The sequence below is a fragment of the Marmota monax genome, unplaced genomic scaffold, assembly GCF_021218885.2.
Source record: "Marmota monax isolate L192 unplaced genomic scaffold, Marmota_monax_Labrador192_F-V1.1 WCK01_AAM20220418_F8-fsc00091, whole genome shotgun sequence".
Taxonomy (NCBI): Eukaryota; Metazoa; Chordata; class Mammalia; order Rodentia; family Sciuridae; genus Marmota; species Marmota monax.
The window spans coordinates 6878495-6897055 of record NW_026692434.1 but is presented as its reverse complement, the minus strand read 5'-3'; the positions used below and the strand labels follow the sequence as shown (position 1 = coordinate 6897055).

The following is an 18561-nucleotide window of genomic DNA, read 5'->3' as shown; positions in this document are numbered from 1 at the left end:
GTAGTAGTCTCTGAGATACATTGGTAGAGACAAATTAAAAGATTTTTAAAGGTATAAGAAATAATATTAAAATCCTTACAATTTCAAAGCAAATAAACAAACAAACAAACAAAAAAGTGTCAGACACTGACCAGTTCTTCCATTTCCTGTTAGATGGGCACCATCTCCATCTTCATAAATAGGAATAACAGTAATTTTATATGGAGTATCAGATTGCAGGGGCTGCAGTATTACGTTGTTTCTTCTGCCTGGGACGGTAGTCTGTAGGGAAATTAAATTATTCATTTATTGCAAGCCAGATTGCTTCAAGATCAAAAGCCAATATTATTTTATGCATTCACATAAACAATAAAGGTTTCTTTAAATTTTCTTTTTGTTTCAGAACACTCATGGAAAGACTACTTGTCTACACTGTCTCTATGCAATATGGGATAATGGTTTTAGCGTCCAACAGATGTGAGTTCAGATTCCAGATCAGCTAGTTAATAACCATGTGGCTAAATATCTTTGAAGAAAAACCTGTGGATTAAAGGTAGTAACACACACAACTCAGAAGGCACTGCTGAGTAGAGTAGCGCTCTGCAATAAGTTTGTCTCCACCTCTCATTGTCGTGCATGGTGTTCAGGTAGTCCTTCAACAGCATGTACCCTACACAGGGGAGCCAGGCATGGTACTAGCTACTGGGTAAGCAAAAATGGACTGTTTTTGCCCTCAAAAATATAAGTTTTGCTGACACTAATAAGGTAAAGAAGATGGGAAAGAGGAAATAGAAAACACATTCAACCACAAAGAGGAAATAAACTAGTCATCTCAATTTCTCTTCCAATCCCGTGCTTTGCTTCCACAAACAATAGGGGTCAGTTATGCCAGTGATTCTCAGCATAGAATATCATAACTAAAAACAGATTGGTAGAATAAATTATATTTTTAATGTTTTAATAAAATAAATGCCAATTGCACATTTGACTATGGCAAGGCTGAACAAAAACTAAACATAAGCTTTTCTTCTTTAGTAAAGGGTTAAAATCATCTATCTCATTTTGATCAGAAACTCTAAATGGTAATTATGCATGTTTCTTATTAATAAAAAAGGGACTTTAACTAAAGCCTACCATACTAAGTTCAAGTAGATGAAATGTTTCATCATATGAAGTTCATCAAGGAAGAATGATCTAAGAGGATTTATGTGGCAAAAAGAATGCAAACCTCAGTCCTAACTCTTTTCTAATCATAATTGTGGGTGATCTTCTATGGGCCTATCACAGCAATTAATCACTAATCTTCAAGATAAGTGCTTTCCCATCTATACCAAATGGATATGCGGAGTGAGGGCTATGTGGAAGCTACAAGAAATTTGAGCCAGGATCTAGAGAGAAAATACACACTCAAAACGTTAGGAGAGGTTGAGAGTGTGGCTCAGTGGTAGAGCACTTGCCTAAGCATGCTGGAAGCCCTGCATTTCATCCCTAGTACGGGGGGGGGGGGGGGGGGGGGAGGATTGGAGCTAATAAAAGAACATATATATATATATATATATATATCCCAAAACAAAAGTGTACTGAAAATGTTAAGTTTAGAAAGAAGATAGACCAATTAGCATCACAGTATGGAATGGAGACCTTGAAGAAGAATTAGATTTGAAGAAAAGGTACAGTTTGTATATTCACATCATCTGAACATTCACTTAGATGTTCCATTATAAGAGTATCATATTCACTAATGTGTTCCTATAAGTAGGTGGTTGGAAATATGCAGGTGATCATGAGTAAGACAGTTTTTCAACATGTCCTTAGAAAAGAAGTGATCCCCAAATCATTGCTTCTCTGTGATGAGGGAAATAGACCAGGCACATTTGGGTGGTCCCCATGTATATCATATATAAAATCTGATTACCACACAATACTCAAGGATCAACTCTAATCACGACATACTTCTTAAGTAGAAATTTGACTTTACCCTCTAACCAGCTAAGAGTGTGTTAATAACTGAATCTTACACTTACGTATTCATCAATGGGATCACCAACAGTGGGAGAATAAATGATCCTATATTGCTGAACTGGTCCATCAGCATGATCCCAGGCTACAGAGAGGCTGTTGGTTGTCTCTCCAAAAACTCTCAGATTCCTTGGTCCACTTCGTGGAACTAAATAAATAAAATATGGTAAAATTTGTTTCCCGCCTGATAGCATTATGGAGGGACATTAAGGAAGGTGCTTGTAGGTATTTCTCCATTCATGATGATGTTCATTCCTGATAAGATGTCCATATTTTGTGTGAGTTTTTTGTTTGTTTTTGTTTTTTATTTATATATGACAGCAGAATGCACTGCAATTCTTATTACATATATAGAGCATAATTTTTCATATCTCTGATTGTAAGTGAAATCATAAACAGTACAAGGTGCTAGATTTCAGAACTACAGTTACATGCTAAACTTTCAGTGACACAGAACTGGATTTGAATCTAGTGTAGAGACTGGGAAAGAAAGGGGTTGTTTTAACTACTGCAAGCACCTTCTTTAATGACACATAGAGACTGAGGTTTCACATTTCCAAAGCGCCCATTTGGTGAGAAGAACCACTGCAGAGCAGAATAAGGAAGAAACCCTTCCTTAATTTAGGTCCCAGATTTGGGAAAAAAAAAAAAAAGACTGAATGAAGTTCATTCAAAACAAAACAGAATCCTAGACCCAGAGCTTCAGCCTGGCATGGGAAGTAGAGAAGCCCAGGCATAGTCTCATGCAGAGGGCTGCCCTGACCTGCACCAAGACAGAAAGCTCTCTGTACCCCTCACTCACCACCACCCACCCCTTATTCCCTGGGAGAAGTCTGGCCAATCTAAATACAAGGAACAGGGTGGAGAAAGGATTTCCTCCTCACGTGTTCGGCCCTGGCTGGGGCTGGGATTCCCCTCTCCGTCTGAGTAGAGAGCCACAATGTTCACAGAGTAGGGTGTGTCAGGAATGAGCCTCTCCAGGTGCACCGTGCGGGTATTTCCTGGCACCACAATCTGTAGGGGGAGAAAATGCCAAATTCTGCCTGACAACAACCCAAATGCTTACCAAGTCTTTGGTTAGTCAGCATAATAATATTTATAATAAAAAGCTGAGCCCAGACATGTCAGAAGCCAAGAGTGCTTCCCCGTGTGAGCTGCCCAGGCCACACCATTTAGACAAAATTTGTGCTCAGAAATTCCCTTTCCAAAAAAGCTAATTCATCCTTCACCCTTAGTTGCTTCAATTATCTCCCATTTATATTTATTTATAACATCTAGGACTCATGAAATTTAGTCAAAGAACATCCTGGGTTAGATACATTTAAGACAAGGAACTCAATGGGAGTTCATAACCCGCTTGAATCAAAGTGTGAAATATGATATATCAAGAACTATGTAATGTTTTGAACAACCAACAATAAAAAATTAAAAAAAAAAAAGACAAGGAACTCACCACATTGGTGGGAGAGATATTCTGTATTAAGATAGAGAGCAATTCCATGGAATAGATAGATGTCTGAATATATCAGACCATATACAGAGTCATGAAAATCAGTATTCACACAGAATGCACACATTGCTTATCATTTGTTTATCTTTGTTCACCGCTATCGTTTAGTTTTGCAGACTTATAAATTGAATTAGTCCATAAATTTACTCTCACATAAGTATCCTGACACTATTATTATTCACATTAATAATTTCTGAGTTCTAATTTACTAATCTATTTACAAAAGCTGAGTTGTATTATAAATTGAAGATAGGTTACAATTTGTAAGAGCCAGTAAAGGCAGACTTTAACATATTTTCGTAACAAAGACATTTATACTTTACAACAAAAGCTCATCTTGACAAGGTCTAGCAATGATTTACATTTATTACTGAGGTTTGTAACTCACATAGACAGCTAACTTACATTTTCCCAAAATTCTTTTTTTTTCCCCCTAAGTAAACCTATCATTAAGATGCCTGCCTTAATTGACCCAAACCAATCACTTAAGTATTACACACTGGCAAGACTGTGGCTTTTATTCTCACAGGCACCAAACGTGACACAAACATGCAACTGCATTCATCAGGAAAAGCAGCTTCCTTGAGAGGCTGTGTCACACCAATAATTGGCTTATTGTTTTTAGCCAGCTGCCATGGCAGGAGCCACAACAGAATCTACAAAATTCTTTAGCTGAGCTCTAAGATGACAAAATTACTTACAGACTCCGAGGGTCTTGTGCCATCGACAGGAGAATACACAATGCGATACTGCTGCACAGGCCCAGGAGCAGGGTCCCAGCGAACATCCAGGCTGTTGGGTGTAGGATTATACACTTGGACATTTCTTGCCAGCCCTCTCACCACTGAGGAAATGAAAGCCAATGCCTATTTCTTAAGTCTGTTTATGCATGTCAAGTTTTCATCACTTTTCCACAATTTATACTCTGTAACATGGTAAAACACTACCTTCTTTAAACTTCTAAATATCTACATGTAAAAGCAGATTAAAACTCTCCAAATCCAAGCTCAGTCAAAGTTAGCCAGCTGTGGCCTTTGTTTATATGGAAGCAATGTTGTTTTCAATAAACAACAATGTGACCAGTAGAACTGGACTGGTCATAAATGGGCACAGGAAAAGGGAAAGGAAACAGGAAAACGAGCTTTTATTTCTAGTATAGACAACGAAGAGAGAGGAGGAATTTTATACAGTCTGTCTTCTAAGGAAAACCTGACGAAAGCTATAGAGCCCATCTAAATCAGCTAGTTTGAATTTTTCATTCTTTCATTCATTCCTACTTCATTCAACAAATAGCTACTGAAAGCCCTTCTGTGATTTAGAGAAAGGGGAAAAAAAAAGAGGAAGAAATAAGATATATTTGGTTCTCAATTAACTGCCCCAATAGGGACTTAGAAAATTTGCAAACTAAATCCATGTACTAACCCCAAATTCTAGCTTAGTCAATAACATCATGTCTCTAGACCTTTAGTGTTTTACTAAAGGAAGCCATCCATGCCTGCTTCCTTTTAGCCATCAGCAAGTATATTTTTGAAGCCAAAGAAATACTTATAAGTATGCACCTAAGACTTTAAGCAATACTACAAAGAAGAGTAAAACATTATAAACCGATTTCTTGTGACATTGATGACAAATGAAAGCATGTAGATTTTTAACCCCCAAAAGCACTTCATTAGTAAACCAGAGATATGTGCAACTGACTAATGTGATGAACAGATTTCAACAATTTACACAATGAAAGCCAAGCACAAAACAGGGCCTTCCACAAATAAGGAAGGCACAAAGAACTGCTCAGTGAACTGTAGTCGGTGAGAGAGAATAAAGTAGAATACTGGTGAGTATGTACACATTCACAAATCCTGAAATTATTGTAATTGTCATTATAAATGTGTTATTTCCTACACTACAAAGTTAACAGTTGATGGTGTTTGGGATGTGAACTATGGGTAATTTCTGTTTTTAATTTTACCATTCTGAATTTTCCTTTCTCTACTGGACCTAGATGACTTTTAGAATGAAAAGCAAAATTTATGATGAAAAGTCTTTTTTTCCTGCTTTTTGACTTACATGTTCTTCCAGTATCTGATGTGCGCCCCCCATCACCTTCTGTATAGACAGGAACTACTGTAACTGTGTATGGAGTATCTGGCTGCAGATTCCTAAGAATGGCATAATTGGTATTCCCAGGGATTGGTACCTAAAGATTTTAATAAAAAACTTTAAGTCTGAAAAACTTTTAAAGGAAATAATACTTCAAATACTATCATATCAGTTTAAGACCAAGTCAAGAAGTTTTGAAGTATTTTGATATAATAATGTTCCCACAAGTGAACTGTTACAAGAGGTTACAAAGATTTCTCTCTATGCCTTCACTTCATTTTGTTCAAACTTCCTAGAATGACTATTTCTTCTCCTACCCCCATTCCCACAATTCCCCTACTCCCCAGACTCTAAGGCACCAACTGTTTACCCTCTGTCAAATCTTATTACATGAATATGAATTTCTTCAGCTCTGAAGCAAATAGTTAACTCCTTCAGTTCTACTTATAAATAGCCAGAGGTGGTTTTAAAAAACTAGAAAATAGTTACCAATTGCTCTGGGCCGCCTGCTGTTGGAGCATAGAAGAGTTTGTATTGGCGAGGATTTCCCTCTGCATGGTCCCATCGAACATTCAAGGTACTGGTAGAAGGGTCATACACTCTTAGGTTCCTCACAGTATTCAGAGGTTCTGAAATAAACAGAAATCACACCACCGTATGGCCCCAAAAGCCAAGCACACCTGAAATACGAGTTAAGGGACCCTTAATATAGCAGACACCCCAAAAATTCTTGCATGTCTCATTTATCCACAAGACATTTGGGCCCCAGTGACTTTTTTTTTTAATCCTAAAAAGTAAAAGTGTCTTTCTTCACAAATAGAAGGAGATAATTCCAAGAAAGAATGTTAAAAGCAATCGATACTATTTTAAAAGATTAGGAAAACTCTGTGTCACCCCAATGTTTACAGATAAAAGTGAGAGTCCAATCCAATAGGAGTTATTATAGAAGCTACAGGAACTCGGGTTTTACTTACTGGTCTTGCCTCTTCCGGTCATCCGGCCACCTTCACCATCAGGATACAGGGAGGACACAGTGATTGTATAAGGAGTGTCAGGCTTCAGTTTCTGCAGGACCACACTATTTTGTCGTCCTCCTATGGTGGTCTTAAATAAAACAGGCCTTAATAAGCATTAGCTTTGTTCTCTCCATCTCACTAGTATGTCAGAAAATTCCTTCTACCAGGGAACACTCTGAGACCCCTGCCAACTTTTGGAATCATGTACCACAGTGAAGGTTTAAATATAACTTATAGTATACTTTTAAATGTAAAGTATGCACCTCAAATCATAAAAAGGATTCCAAGCTTCAGACCGGTGACCTCAAAAAGATATTTCAACTTGCTAGCCGCCAGCACTGCAAAATTTCATCCAAAACACATTTCACAGAACTCTTTCAAAAAAAGGGGCATTAATCTTAAGTGAGCTACAAAGGAACTTTAAGATACCAAAGAACTGCATAACTTTAGAAGCTCCACACCATTCTGTATTATTCTTACTTTTTCACAGATGTTTTTTATTTGCTTTAGAAACACATTAAAATGATTCAGCAAAAGATCTAAAGCTCTTGGTGTTCCCCCCAAACACCGCCACTCTAACAGCATTAGCTGTGTAAACGACGTGACTGGACCCTTTGCCAAGCCACACTCAGGCAGGGGTTCCCAGTGGTCTCCATGATACCACCCTTGTGGAATGAAGCGCCTCAATTTACTCCAATTAGGGAGTCTGCAGTTTTATATTCATTGCTCAAGGCCATCTAGCTATCTTGTTGAAAGAAAATTTGTTCGATTTGTTAACAGTCTACCGAATTCAGATGTTTATGCCACATTAATTAAAATCGCATGAAAATGGCATGCTGCCCACAATGAGCACACATGTACATGGCTGGATGTGCTAGTACAGACCAGATGTTTCCAACTTAGCACCCATCCACTCAAGTAGTCTGAATTCCAGAGAAAACCTCAGTGAATCAGTGCAGTCATCCTAAATATGAGCGAATTGAATTAAAGTGGCAAATTTCAAAAAATTTAACATTTGAGGTTATGGGAGAGCAGTATCAATATTAGTACAGCCATTTTCATAAAATTTTGATATATAACACATTGGAAAGCATCTATTTAGGGAACTACTCTCATGAGTAAGTAAAGGGGTGTCTCCTACTTCTCTCATTGAACTCTCCAACATAATTCCAGCATTCATGCTTCATTTCTTTGATTATTTCATGGATCAGCACTGAAACAAGATGGGGAGGTTTTTGATCCAGTTAAACCCATTCAGGGAGGAGCAGAGGGCTCTAAACACATACTCTTATCACTGACAGTCTCAACCTCTGCTAGCACCTTGAACTCATAAGAAGTATGCACCATTTGCTTATGCTCAGCAAATGTGATAATTAAATTAAAAACATGTCTTTCTAAGGCTATATAAGAAAATATTATACCTATCTTTTAAAAAAGTCAGCAAAGTTCTAGATCTCACCAAGGAAGGTATTTGAAATAACATCAGTATAATCCTATTTGTATAAAAATTGTGGTGCTTCCTGACCTAGGGAGAATGTATGCATGTACTTAAAAGGCAAAGCTGGTAAAAGCCCAAAGGCAGACAGCTAAAGTTAGGAAGGGAAAAGGTCAATTAATTAAGGGAGGACTCAGAAGATAAAGATGACAGCAGCTGAGTTTGCAGTTCTATCATCTTTCTTAGGTACCTCCCTTTGGATAATATAAAAATGGTGAGTATTTTGAATTAGATGAGTGGATTTTTAGATCAGATCTAGAAGACATCCCATGACATGCAAAAACCAGAAAAATAGGGATACAGAAAAGAAACTTTATTGGTGAGTTTAGCAAACTTTCAGTGCTTGATTAAGTTAGAGAGAGATAGATTGAAGACCTACACAGACTCTGAACATATCTTGATATCTTCATGGATAATCCTGCATTAATAGGATTATTAATGAAGTGTGCACCCAATGTTCCAAAGCTACTATGAAGAGCAACTATCATCCCCTGTGAGAACATCCACTGGGTCTCCATGATGCCCTCCAGATGTGAGTGCTGGCTAAGGGGTCAAATAACCCCATTCAATACAGGAAAATCTTTTAACCCTTAAATAAGCATGAATTCACATTAAGGGTGAAAGGAATTTGAAAAGGAATAGGTAGAATTTATCCAAGTTGTAGTTTGTGAAAAACAAATTACCGTCTGTTCATTGCCTTCCCCTGTTGAAGGCTGATAAGTGATTCTGTATTTCTGCACACGACCACTAGCAGGGTCCCACTTAACAGTCAAGCTGTTAGATGTTGCATTGTACACCTGAAGGTTTCGTGGACCACTTTTTGGAGCTGAAAGAGGATTGTTAAAGACAGAGTAAGCACACAGAACGAGGCCTCCCTAAAAAAAATATGTGTGGTTCCCAAGGAAATTGATATAGCTGTGTACCTCTAGGTGTAGAATTAAATTTAAGCTCATAATAAAAAAGGTTGTTATCTCTTAAATGATTACATGGTATGGATTCAATTTGAAACCCTAACCTCCAATACAACGGTATTTGCAGATGTGGCCTTTGAGGTTAAATGAGGCCATGAAGGTAGAGACCTAAAAATGAAATTAGTCTTTATAAGAGGAGACATGAGAGACTTTCCTCTCTATATATGTCATATGACAACAGAGGGAGAAGGGAGCTGTTCACAATCCAGAAAGAGAGACCTCATCAGCAACAGAATGGGCTGGCACCTTGATTTTGGATTTTCCATTCTCCAGAACTAAGAGAATATAAATTTTTGTTGTTTAAGTCATCTAACCTGATATGAGTTAGTTGCTAACCAATACACTCCTTATCCTCAACAAGTAGTAGTAAAACCAAGTTTTTCAAGAAAAGCCTACTGAAAAGAAACCCTGCTCTTCACACTTACGATTAAAAAATAGAAGGTGTATTCAAAATGTATGTTACCGTATCATTCATTCATTTATTATTTGTTCACTCAAACAATTCAACAAATTAAAATTCTTACCTTGTGTTGTTAAGGGTATCAAACGCACTAAAAGAAAACAGAATTTGGGGAAGCATTACGAATTTAGCCCTACTTTTTAACAATGAACTTTAAAATATCAAGGTCCTATTTAAAAACTGAACACCTACATGTGCGTTCGCTGCCACTCAGGTCATCACTCTCTGACTCGTCAGGATAGATGGCAGTAATGGAAACTTCATAGAGAGTGTTGGGGTTCAGGTTTTCAAACACCAAGGTGTTTTCATCTCCATTTAAGATGGTCTTGGGGAAAGAAGACAAAAACATGTGTTCACAACAATAAGTCTCCATTTATATGATACATTTATATGATACACACTGGCATTTCATTGACATCATTTAGACAGATGTTCCTCCTGCTTTAATGCATGCCATGAGCTCAGATGTCACTAGTAGAAAGGGATGCTTACTTGGCAATGGAAATAATGCACATTTCAAATAAGCTTCTCTATAATTAAATGGGACATGAAAGAGAGAAAAAGAGAGTGTGTTAACCTCCATCTTATCCGAGCTTCCAAAAGGTGCCCAGGTTATTCTGTAGAGAGACACATCTGAAGCTCCATGATCCCAAGTTCCTCTGAAACTCTCTGGTGTTACTTCAGTAAGCTTTAGGTTTGTTGGGGCTGGAACAGGTCCTATCATGAAATAAAAGGCAGGACTAAGTGTAGTATCAACTTCTTTTAATAGAATAAAACTGCTTTGTTTATTTTAATAGATGTGCAGAAATTGATGAACTATGTTGCTTTAAAACCAAATATTTTACCAATTCAGTTCATTTGAAAAATAAATACAATATAGGGCAAGCACTGTATGGATATTATAAGTTATTATTGATGTTCTATTACAATGATGATGGGGCAGGAGGGTGCGTGAAGCATCGAGGCGGCTGCCGAGTGTGCAAGCCGGTCACAGCGCAGCAAGGATTTTCCAAGAGGCTGCGGCGACTGGCCCTTCCCGGCCTCCTGGCCGGGGAGCTGGCTCTTCCACTGCCGCGAGCCCAAATCTAGACCTGACCTGGAGGCACAGTCTCGGGGGCTCTTGCTCCCTGTGCCCAGTGGCAGTTTGAGTCCGGAACACTCCTGGACTCTCCCCAGGGCCATCTGGGGCTGCCCGGACGCTGCAGGCTGAAGACAGCCCGCATCCTTGAAGTTTGATCATTTCCAAGGCCAGCAACTACAATGGTTCTCCCACACCTGGAAGCTAATGAGTAATGAGCACCATTAAGGCTTATTTCAAATGTAAAAAACCTTGAGATAATGTACTAAATTGTTCAGAAGGTTGTTTTCTTAGTAGAATGCTACAGGATTTTCTTTAGCCATCCAGAGTTCCTGCCTTCGTCCCAGTGCTGGTGAAGAGGAAGGTGGAAGAATTTCCAGTGTTGCTGAGAACCAGATGAGACTTCGGATCAAGCTAGTTGCCTGCAGAACTTACCTGGACTGTGATTTAAGCTAGCTGCCTGCAGAACTTACCTGGACTGTGATTTACCTGGACTGTGAGTTAATCTATTGAGACACTGCTTTACCTGGACTGAGATAACAAACTGTAATCTACAACAAGTTGTAACTCGGTATCTTTGCTAACGGTGTCATTGCTGGTATAATTTTTCCAAGGGCTTCTTGAATGGAGCCATCAATTGGCTTGGTATTGTGGCATTTTGTATCCTCCCTTTCTGTTTGTAGCAGGTTATTTATGGTGTTTGTGTAAAAACCACTATGGTCGTTATTTAAATTAAACAAAAGGGGGAAATGTTAGAGTCTGTAAACAAGTCAAAATAACACCTGGCATTTTGCCAGGGGAATGTTAGAGTTCATAAACAAGTCTGGATGGTGCCTGGCAAAATGCCAGAGGGAGTGGTTTGAGAAGTAACAAAAGCGAGCCATTAAGTGTGGAGATTCCTTATTGGTTGACTGATGTATCTAGTTTATGCTAATTAGATAAGCTGTGTGGAATGTATAAATACTGCTCCTGTCCTGCAATAAATGGCTTCCATTCCTGCTGTATCAATCTACACAAGTTGTTCGTCACCCCCCGGTTATTTTGCTGCAGCCGGACTGCGGCAAACCCCAAAGGCCCTGATAACTGCTAAAATTCTACCACACGGTCCCTCAGATGGCCAGGCACTCTGGTCAGTTTGCAGCATAAGCAGTCTGGAATGTCTGCCATGGTCCTAGGCTTTCATTATGTATTATTTTCCTATCTCCTGGTAACGGAAACCCAGAGCCATCAAAAATTTGTTCCTAAGTACAATGAAAGAACAATTGCAATAAATCAGAGGGCTATACTGCTTCCACAAGCACAACTGCAAAACAAACCAGTTACTAAGGATGCACTTTGCATATATCAGAATTTATTAGATCCAGGTGCAGTGTCACACACCTGTAGACCCAACTACTCAGAAGCTGAGGGGAGAGGATCACTTGATCCCAGGAGTTTGAAGCAGGCCAGGCAACATAGGAATCCCCTATCTCAAATAAAATAAAATATATTTGGAAATCTTAAGGATTGAATACATATATTGGAAATATTAACCTATTACACCAAATTACTATTTCATGAGCCTTTTTCTTGACTTTTTTCTCTTTAAGATGCCTATTATGTTTATACGAAACTGCCATTCTACTCATATACATCAATCCTCATCCTAGCCTTGATTCTTACCATGTAAAAACATATGCCAAGATGACAACTAAAATTGCTAAGAGATCCCATAGTAAAAAAATAGCAGAGTCAAAAAGAGAGGAGTGGATATACCTGAAGCAAGGAGGCAGACTGTGTCATTTGACAAGATGCCCTCATCAGACGTAGACAGCTGGACACTAAAGAAGAAGTTACTGAGAACCGTGAGGGGATATTGGATAGGAGGTGAAAGTCCCAGACTATAGCACTGGAACATTAGTTCCAGACTAATCCCACCTCTAGATTACAAAATGAGGCCATGCAAGTCATTTAAATTCTCTAGCCCCATGCTGTCTACTATGGAAACCATTAGACACATGTGGCTATTTAGCACTTAAAATGTGGCTAGTCTGAATTGAGATGTGCTGCAAGTATAAAAATACACACTGGATTTCAAAGAATTCTTACAGAAAAAAGTGAAATGTCATTAATAATTAAACTGAAACATCAAAATGATAATAGTTTTGGTTAAATTGGGTTGAATAAAACACATTAAAACTAATTTTATCTTTTTAATATAGATATCAGAAATTTTTAAATTACTTATGTGGCTCCCATTATATTTGTTTGGAATACTTCTGGTGGTAGACTTGGATAATTTTAGCCCTCAATGGATTAGGTTATTACAGGTTAATCATTAAATTAGAAAACTGTATGCTGAGCCCTAGAATAAACAATTATGTGCCAGGCCCTGGAAATATGCAGCTGAGAAAAATAAACATCTCTGCCTTCATGAGGAGAGACCAAAGGGAACACAGAATAGGTATTTAAAAGACAAGCAAGCAGGCATGGAGGTGCACAACTGTAACCCCAGCTTCACTGGACTCTAAGATAGGAATATCACACGTTCTCGTAGCGAGAGCCTTTTTCAAAATAAAAATTAAAAAGGGCTAGAGATGTAGCTCAAAGTTAGAGTACTTGCTTGCAATGTGCTAGACCCTAGATTCAAGCCTTAGTACCAAAAGAAAATTTGAAAGATACTTCTCTTCTGTTACCCTGATAGCACTTTGCAAATAATGAGATCTCAAAATTATACTTCATACTTTCCAGAGAAAATGTCCAACATGCATCTAGAGTATGCTTTTTTCCCCACCCTACTATACATACACACCAATTAAGTAGCAAGAGAAATTAAGGGAAGTGACTGATAGCATAATAAAGGAATGGATACAAAGAAGATGAATAAAAAGACAATCTAAATTTAATGCAGTGGCACATGCCTGTAATCCCAGTGAGCTGGGAGGTTGAGACAGGAGGGATGGCAAGTCTGAGGTCAGCCTCAGCAAATTAGCAAGGCCCTAAGCAACTTAGCAAGACCATGTCTCAAAATAAAAAATAAAAAGGGCTGGGGAAGTGTCCCTGGTTCAATTGCTGGTACCAAAAAAAATTTTTTTTTAATTATTAAAAAGACAATCTACCCAACCAGTATTAAATACTAGCAAAAAGAACATGAAGAAATGAAATGCCCCAGTAAGCTGAAGTACACATGAATGCAGAGTATTGTTTTCCAAGTATCAATAAAGCAAAGGCACAACTCACGGGTTGTCTCTTGAGCAGTCACTGGAGGAGACTCCCCTTCATCATACACTGCAGAAACACTGACTGTGTATAGGGTTTGTGAGGAAAGATCTTTGATGGAGGTGCTGGCCCGTGATCTGTCCACCTCGACCTATAATAACAACAGAGCAGCAGAACTATTTTTACAAAGGGTTTGGTTTGAGAATCTCTCAATTATTTACTAAAACTCTCAACAGGGGAACATAAGAATTATTGTAAGAAAAAAGCAGCAGTATGCTTCAATTTGTATAAGAATTCAGAGAACCAGATACAGTCTAAATGTTTCCAAAGTGGGGAAAAAAATGTATGTACTAGAGAATCAGATCTGACCCAACTGGCAAATGATGACTGCATATGGATTTACATAACCTAACCTAACCATTTTTTACCTGTCTCTCTTCATATTACACCTTATTTCTTTCAGGAATGTTCTCCTATGCATTGTCTCTTTTGCTATGCACAAGAATCTTGTGAAACCCATTTAGATGTTCAAATGGAAACTAGAATGACATGGTTGTGTGCATATGTATAAATTAACTTTTGCATAATCTACAAATTAGCAGCATTTATAAATGCCTGGGTGCTAAGAGGAACTATTTCTATGTTCCAAAAAACACTCTATTTGCTCCCACTTTGAATCAAGTTGTCCTGAAAAGAGCTCTCCATCCCCAAGTTATCTCAAAAAAGATCATTCCTAAAGGGGTGCTCTTCTGGGACAACATATTACTCCTTCCTCTCTGTCCTGTTCAACTGTCCCATCTTCCCATCATCTGACAAACTTCCATTCTTCTCTCTTGCATCTTTTTAATATCTTTTATTTTTAGAAACATGATGGCATTTTTTAGTCATTCATAAAATGAGAGCACCATATAAGGTCTCAGGATGAGAAGGAAATACCATTTAAATTCTTATAGCTCTTTATCTACAAAGGAATAAAGACCACACTGTTTTTGAGATTAATATCACACAGCAAAACATTTCTGAACTACATCCAAGACAGACCAATACGTTATGATTTTCAAGAAGTGTTTTATTAATATCACAAGTTTTCAACCCCATATGAGTAAAAGGACAAGTGTTTAAGTCCCACTGTCATCTATAATTTATGAAGTTATTTTGTTAAGCCTTCTGAGAAAGCAAATATTTCATGTCCTTTCTAATTCTCAACCTACCTCTTTGACATCCTCTTCTGGTGTTTTGTATCGAACAATATATTTACGGACTTTTCCAAGCACAGGTTCCCACAAGACATTCATCGTGCTGTGAGTCACGTCTCTGAGTTTCACATCTTGAGGTCTGGGTAAAGGCACTGGAGAAGCATGAGATATGAGACCCAGATGTGCCTCTCAACCACAAACTCCAAATCATTCACTAAAATTTCAAGAAGTTGTCTGGGGAAAACTTAAAAGTATGGGCAGCAAAATAACTGAAAAAATTATTATAATGATAAAAGGGCCACCATTCTACCAGAAAGAACTTCCTATGAAGATTTTAAAAATAAGATATATTTTATCACAATACTAACTTCTTATTTATGTTAATTTTCTTCCACTCTAAATAACTTGCTGCTCAGCCATAATGAATCACAGTTCCTCATAAATGTATAGCTCATGTTTCTTTATCAGATATTTAAATCAGTTATGATAGATAACAAAATTGAGTTATGCTCCCTTAAGAGTATGATAGAAAAATAAGTAGTTACAAGAGTAAAGAATAGTAAGCACACAGTGAGCTTCTAAGAAAAGCTACAGAAGCCTAAATGGTTAGAGGTAAATCAAAATAAATAAATAAATAGATAGATAGATCTTTTACCAAATCCAACAAACTTTATCTTAAAAAGAAGGAGGTATATAATGAGGAGAAGTAGAGTTTCTACTTTGCCAGGAACTTGAAACACCTTGATCTTAACCCTGAATATCTTCCTCCAAAACCTCACTCACCTGCATCTTTTTAATATTGCCATTCTCCTACATAGGGTATTTCAAGAATCTAAAACAACATCAATTTTAAGATGCACCATTATTTCATGTTCTGTGGCTTGACAGAAACATCTTGGTAATACACTATAGATCGTAAGACATTTCTCAATACCAGGCATGATAAATGTGAAAAAAAATGTGCATCCTAGAATCGATTTAAAATTCTATTGTATGTCTAGAATTAAAGTATTTATTCTCAAACTCATGTGTCTAAAGTAACAACTCTGTAACTTACACATGAATAACCAATCATTGATAGCATCATGTAAAAGAAATATTCTAATGAACATCAAGTTTACAGCAATAAGAAGGGAAGGAAAACTGGCAGCATCTTACAGGTGACTTCCCAAGCGGTGACAGGTTCACTAGTGAGGTCGTGGAGGACAGCCTGAACTGTGACCTCGTACTCAGTATTGGGAAGAAGGTCAGTCAGCTGCACATCAGTCACTGTTGGCCCAACACGCATCTACATATGAAAATGCCAAGCAGCTTATTAAATGTTCAAATCAAATATTTCCATTTCCTGGGGATATCTAGTTGAAGCCTATTTGTATTCACTAGATTGCAACACAGCTTTTATTTTTCATTTATAAGAAATGCACTTGGGTTTTTGGGGGGTTTTTTTGTTTTGTTTTGGTTTGGTTTTTTCTTTCTTTCTTTTTTTTTGTGCGTGGTGCTGGGGATTAAACCCATGACCTTGTTCATACAAGACAAGCACTCTACCAACTGAGCTATATCCCCAGCCCCTGCATTCTTTTTTCATGCCAATGTTTTCTAAAAGGTGTTTGGGGCCACGAACTTAGTTTTCTATATTTCTGTTTCTATATTTCATAAGTAACGGAAGTATAATGGGGACTGTAAAACTGTAAAGTCTCAGAAGGGCCCAGCAATTAAAAAAAAAAAAAACACGTCTCACCTCTTTGGGTTTGGTTGGTTCTGGGGCTTTAACAGGTTGGTGTGATAAGGTGTAGCCAGTAGCTCCTCCCACGGGCTGCCATTGCACATGCATGGTGGTGGGACCAATATCATAAATATTCAGGCTGACTACAGGAACAGGCACTATTAAAAGCAAAATCATAAGTAAGCAAATCAGATATCAGCTACTTCCTTTCATTCCACTTACATTTTTAACCTTTGTTTTTTACTTTATTCATATTTGTATGCATTAAACAGAGAATGGGTTCATAAGAAATAAATCACAGTTAACATAATCCTCTTCCCCCATGAAAAAATTCCAATCTCATTGCTCATTGCACTTAATACTCAGGACTGCATGGACAACTAGTAAATGGAAAAATAATTCAAAAGTTTAGATTGTAAATGACATTCCAGTGGGTTCCTATAGAAGCCAAAATAGATAATAACTTTCTGAGACTTTAATCTCCCTTTCTGAAACATAATCAAGTTGGCTCTTTTTATTCTTCAATCATAGAACTTCAGACATAAGTAATCAGCACAGTTTATTTCATCTTTCTTAAAAAATTACATTTAAAATGAGCATGTTATACATTAATAACTGGAACATGGAGATTCATAGGCTTTTAAAGATAAGCTCATGAGGCAGAGTAACAAATTTACAATCTCTTCTTCACTTAATACCCATATAGTTTTCAACTATTTTTTATTCAAAGATTGATTTAAAAGTTTTAAGAAATTTGGGGCTGGAGATGTGGCTCAAGCGGTAGCGAGCTCGCTGGCATGTGTGGGGCGCTGGGTTCGATCCTCAGCACCACATAAAAATAAAAAAATAAAGATGTTGTGTCCACTGAAAACTGAAAAATAAATATTAAAAAATTCTCTCTCTCTTCTCTCTCTCTCTTTAAAAATAAAAAAGAAAGAAATTATCGCATAATCCTGCCAATTATAAAATGCATTACTTCCCATCTCCTATAATTGAATATAAAGAGAAGAGATGAGGACCTCAGGAAATGAGCAGTAAGTGCTATCAGTTCTTGCCCTACAAAACAATGATGCTCACTCCTTAAACAGGTTTCTCAGTCAGGCATGGTGGTGCATGCCTGTAATCCCAGTGACTCAGGAAGCTGAGGCAGGAGGATCACAAATCTAAGACCAGCCGCAGCAACAGTGAGGCTCTAAGCAGCTTGGTGAAACCCTGTATCAAAATAAATAATAAAAGGGGCAGAGGATGTGGCTCAATAATTTAGTGCTCCTGGGTTTAATTCCCAATACAAAAAAAAAAGAACACAATCTTTTCTTGTCCGTAATATCTAACCCAGGAAAGAGTAACTTCATATGGCCTTGGGAACTCTACCAGGAATAGGAGCAAGAAATACCTCCCCCAAAAGCTTCACTCAAAGTCAAAGCCTTTACAGTTTTTCCAGCAAAGTACAGAGGCCAGACAAAACAGGGAGACCTTGTTGCCAGCAGGGAGGTCTGCCAATCAGCAGAGGTAAAATAGGCCATCTCTGCCCAGTCACTCTTCCTCACCTACACTGTACTCTCTCCATGGCACTTTTTAGTCTTGCCCCTGAAGAGCTTAGTTCCTGGATAAATAGTTACTGTGTAACAACTAGAGTAAAGTTGGAAGTATTATCCCCGTGAAAGGTATATTTTCATTTTAAGAGATTTTCTTGTAATCAGGAAGTCCCAGTACCCTGAGAAATGTATGACAATATTAAAAGGATTTTCCTTGTATATTATTATGGCCATAGCCACTTCCCACCAGTGGGATCCTGTGATGGCATGAACAGCCAGTAAGA

At 37.8% G+C, this 18561-nt stretch overlaps 1 protein-coding gene across 4 annotated transcripts in view; it reads right to left on the bottom strand.

Moving 5' to 3' along the window:
- Col12a1 (collagen type XII alpha 1 chain) overlaps window positions 1-18561 on the bottom strand; it is a 113201-nt gene that overhangs the window by 44922 nt on the left and 49718 nt on the right. For 3 of the 4 annotated variants that reach the window (XM_046443044.2, XM_046443046.2, XM_046443047.2), the window contains 15 exons: window positions 16758-16900; window positions 16178-16307; window positions 15035-15171; window positions 13845-13974; window positions 10125-10264; window positions 9740-9872; window positions 9612-9638; window positions 8800-8942; window positions 6580-6709; window positions 6095-6234; window positions 5573-5702; window positions 4210-4352; window positions 2883-3012; window positions 2004-2146; window positions 132-261 (listed from right to left, as the gene is read on the bottom strand). In XM_046443044.2, coding sequence (XP_046299000.1) covers window positions 132-261; window positions 2004-2146; window positions 2883-3012; window positions 4210-4352; window positions 5573-5702; window positions 6095-6234; window positions 6580-6709; window positions 8800-8942; window positions 9612-9638; window positions 9740-9872; window positions 10125-10264; window positions 13845-13974; window positions 15035-15171; window positions 16178-16307; window positions 16758-16900 — 1929 coding nt within the window. The remainder of the gene's footprint in view (window positions 1-131; window positions 262-2003; window positions 2147-2882; window positions 3013-4209; window positions 4353-5572; window positions 5703-6094; window positions 6235-6579; window positions 6710-8799; window positions 8943-9611; window positions 9639-9739; window positions 9873-10124; window positions 10265-13844; window positions 13975-15034; window positions 15172-16177; window positions 16308-16757; window positions 16901-18561) is intronic. The other variant, XM_046443045.2, reaches the window with a different exon arrangement.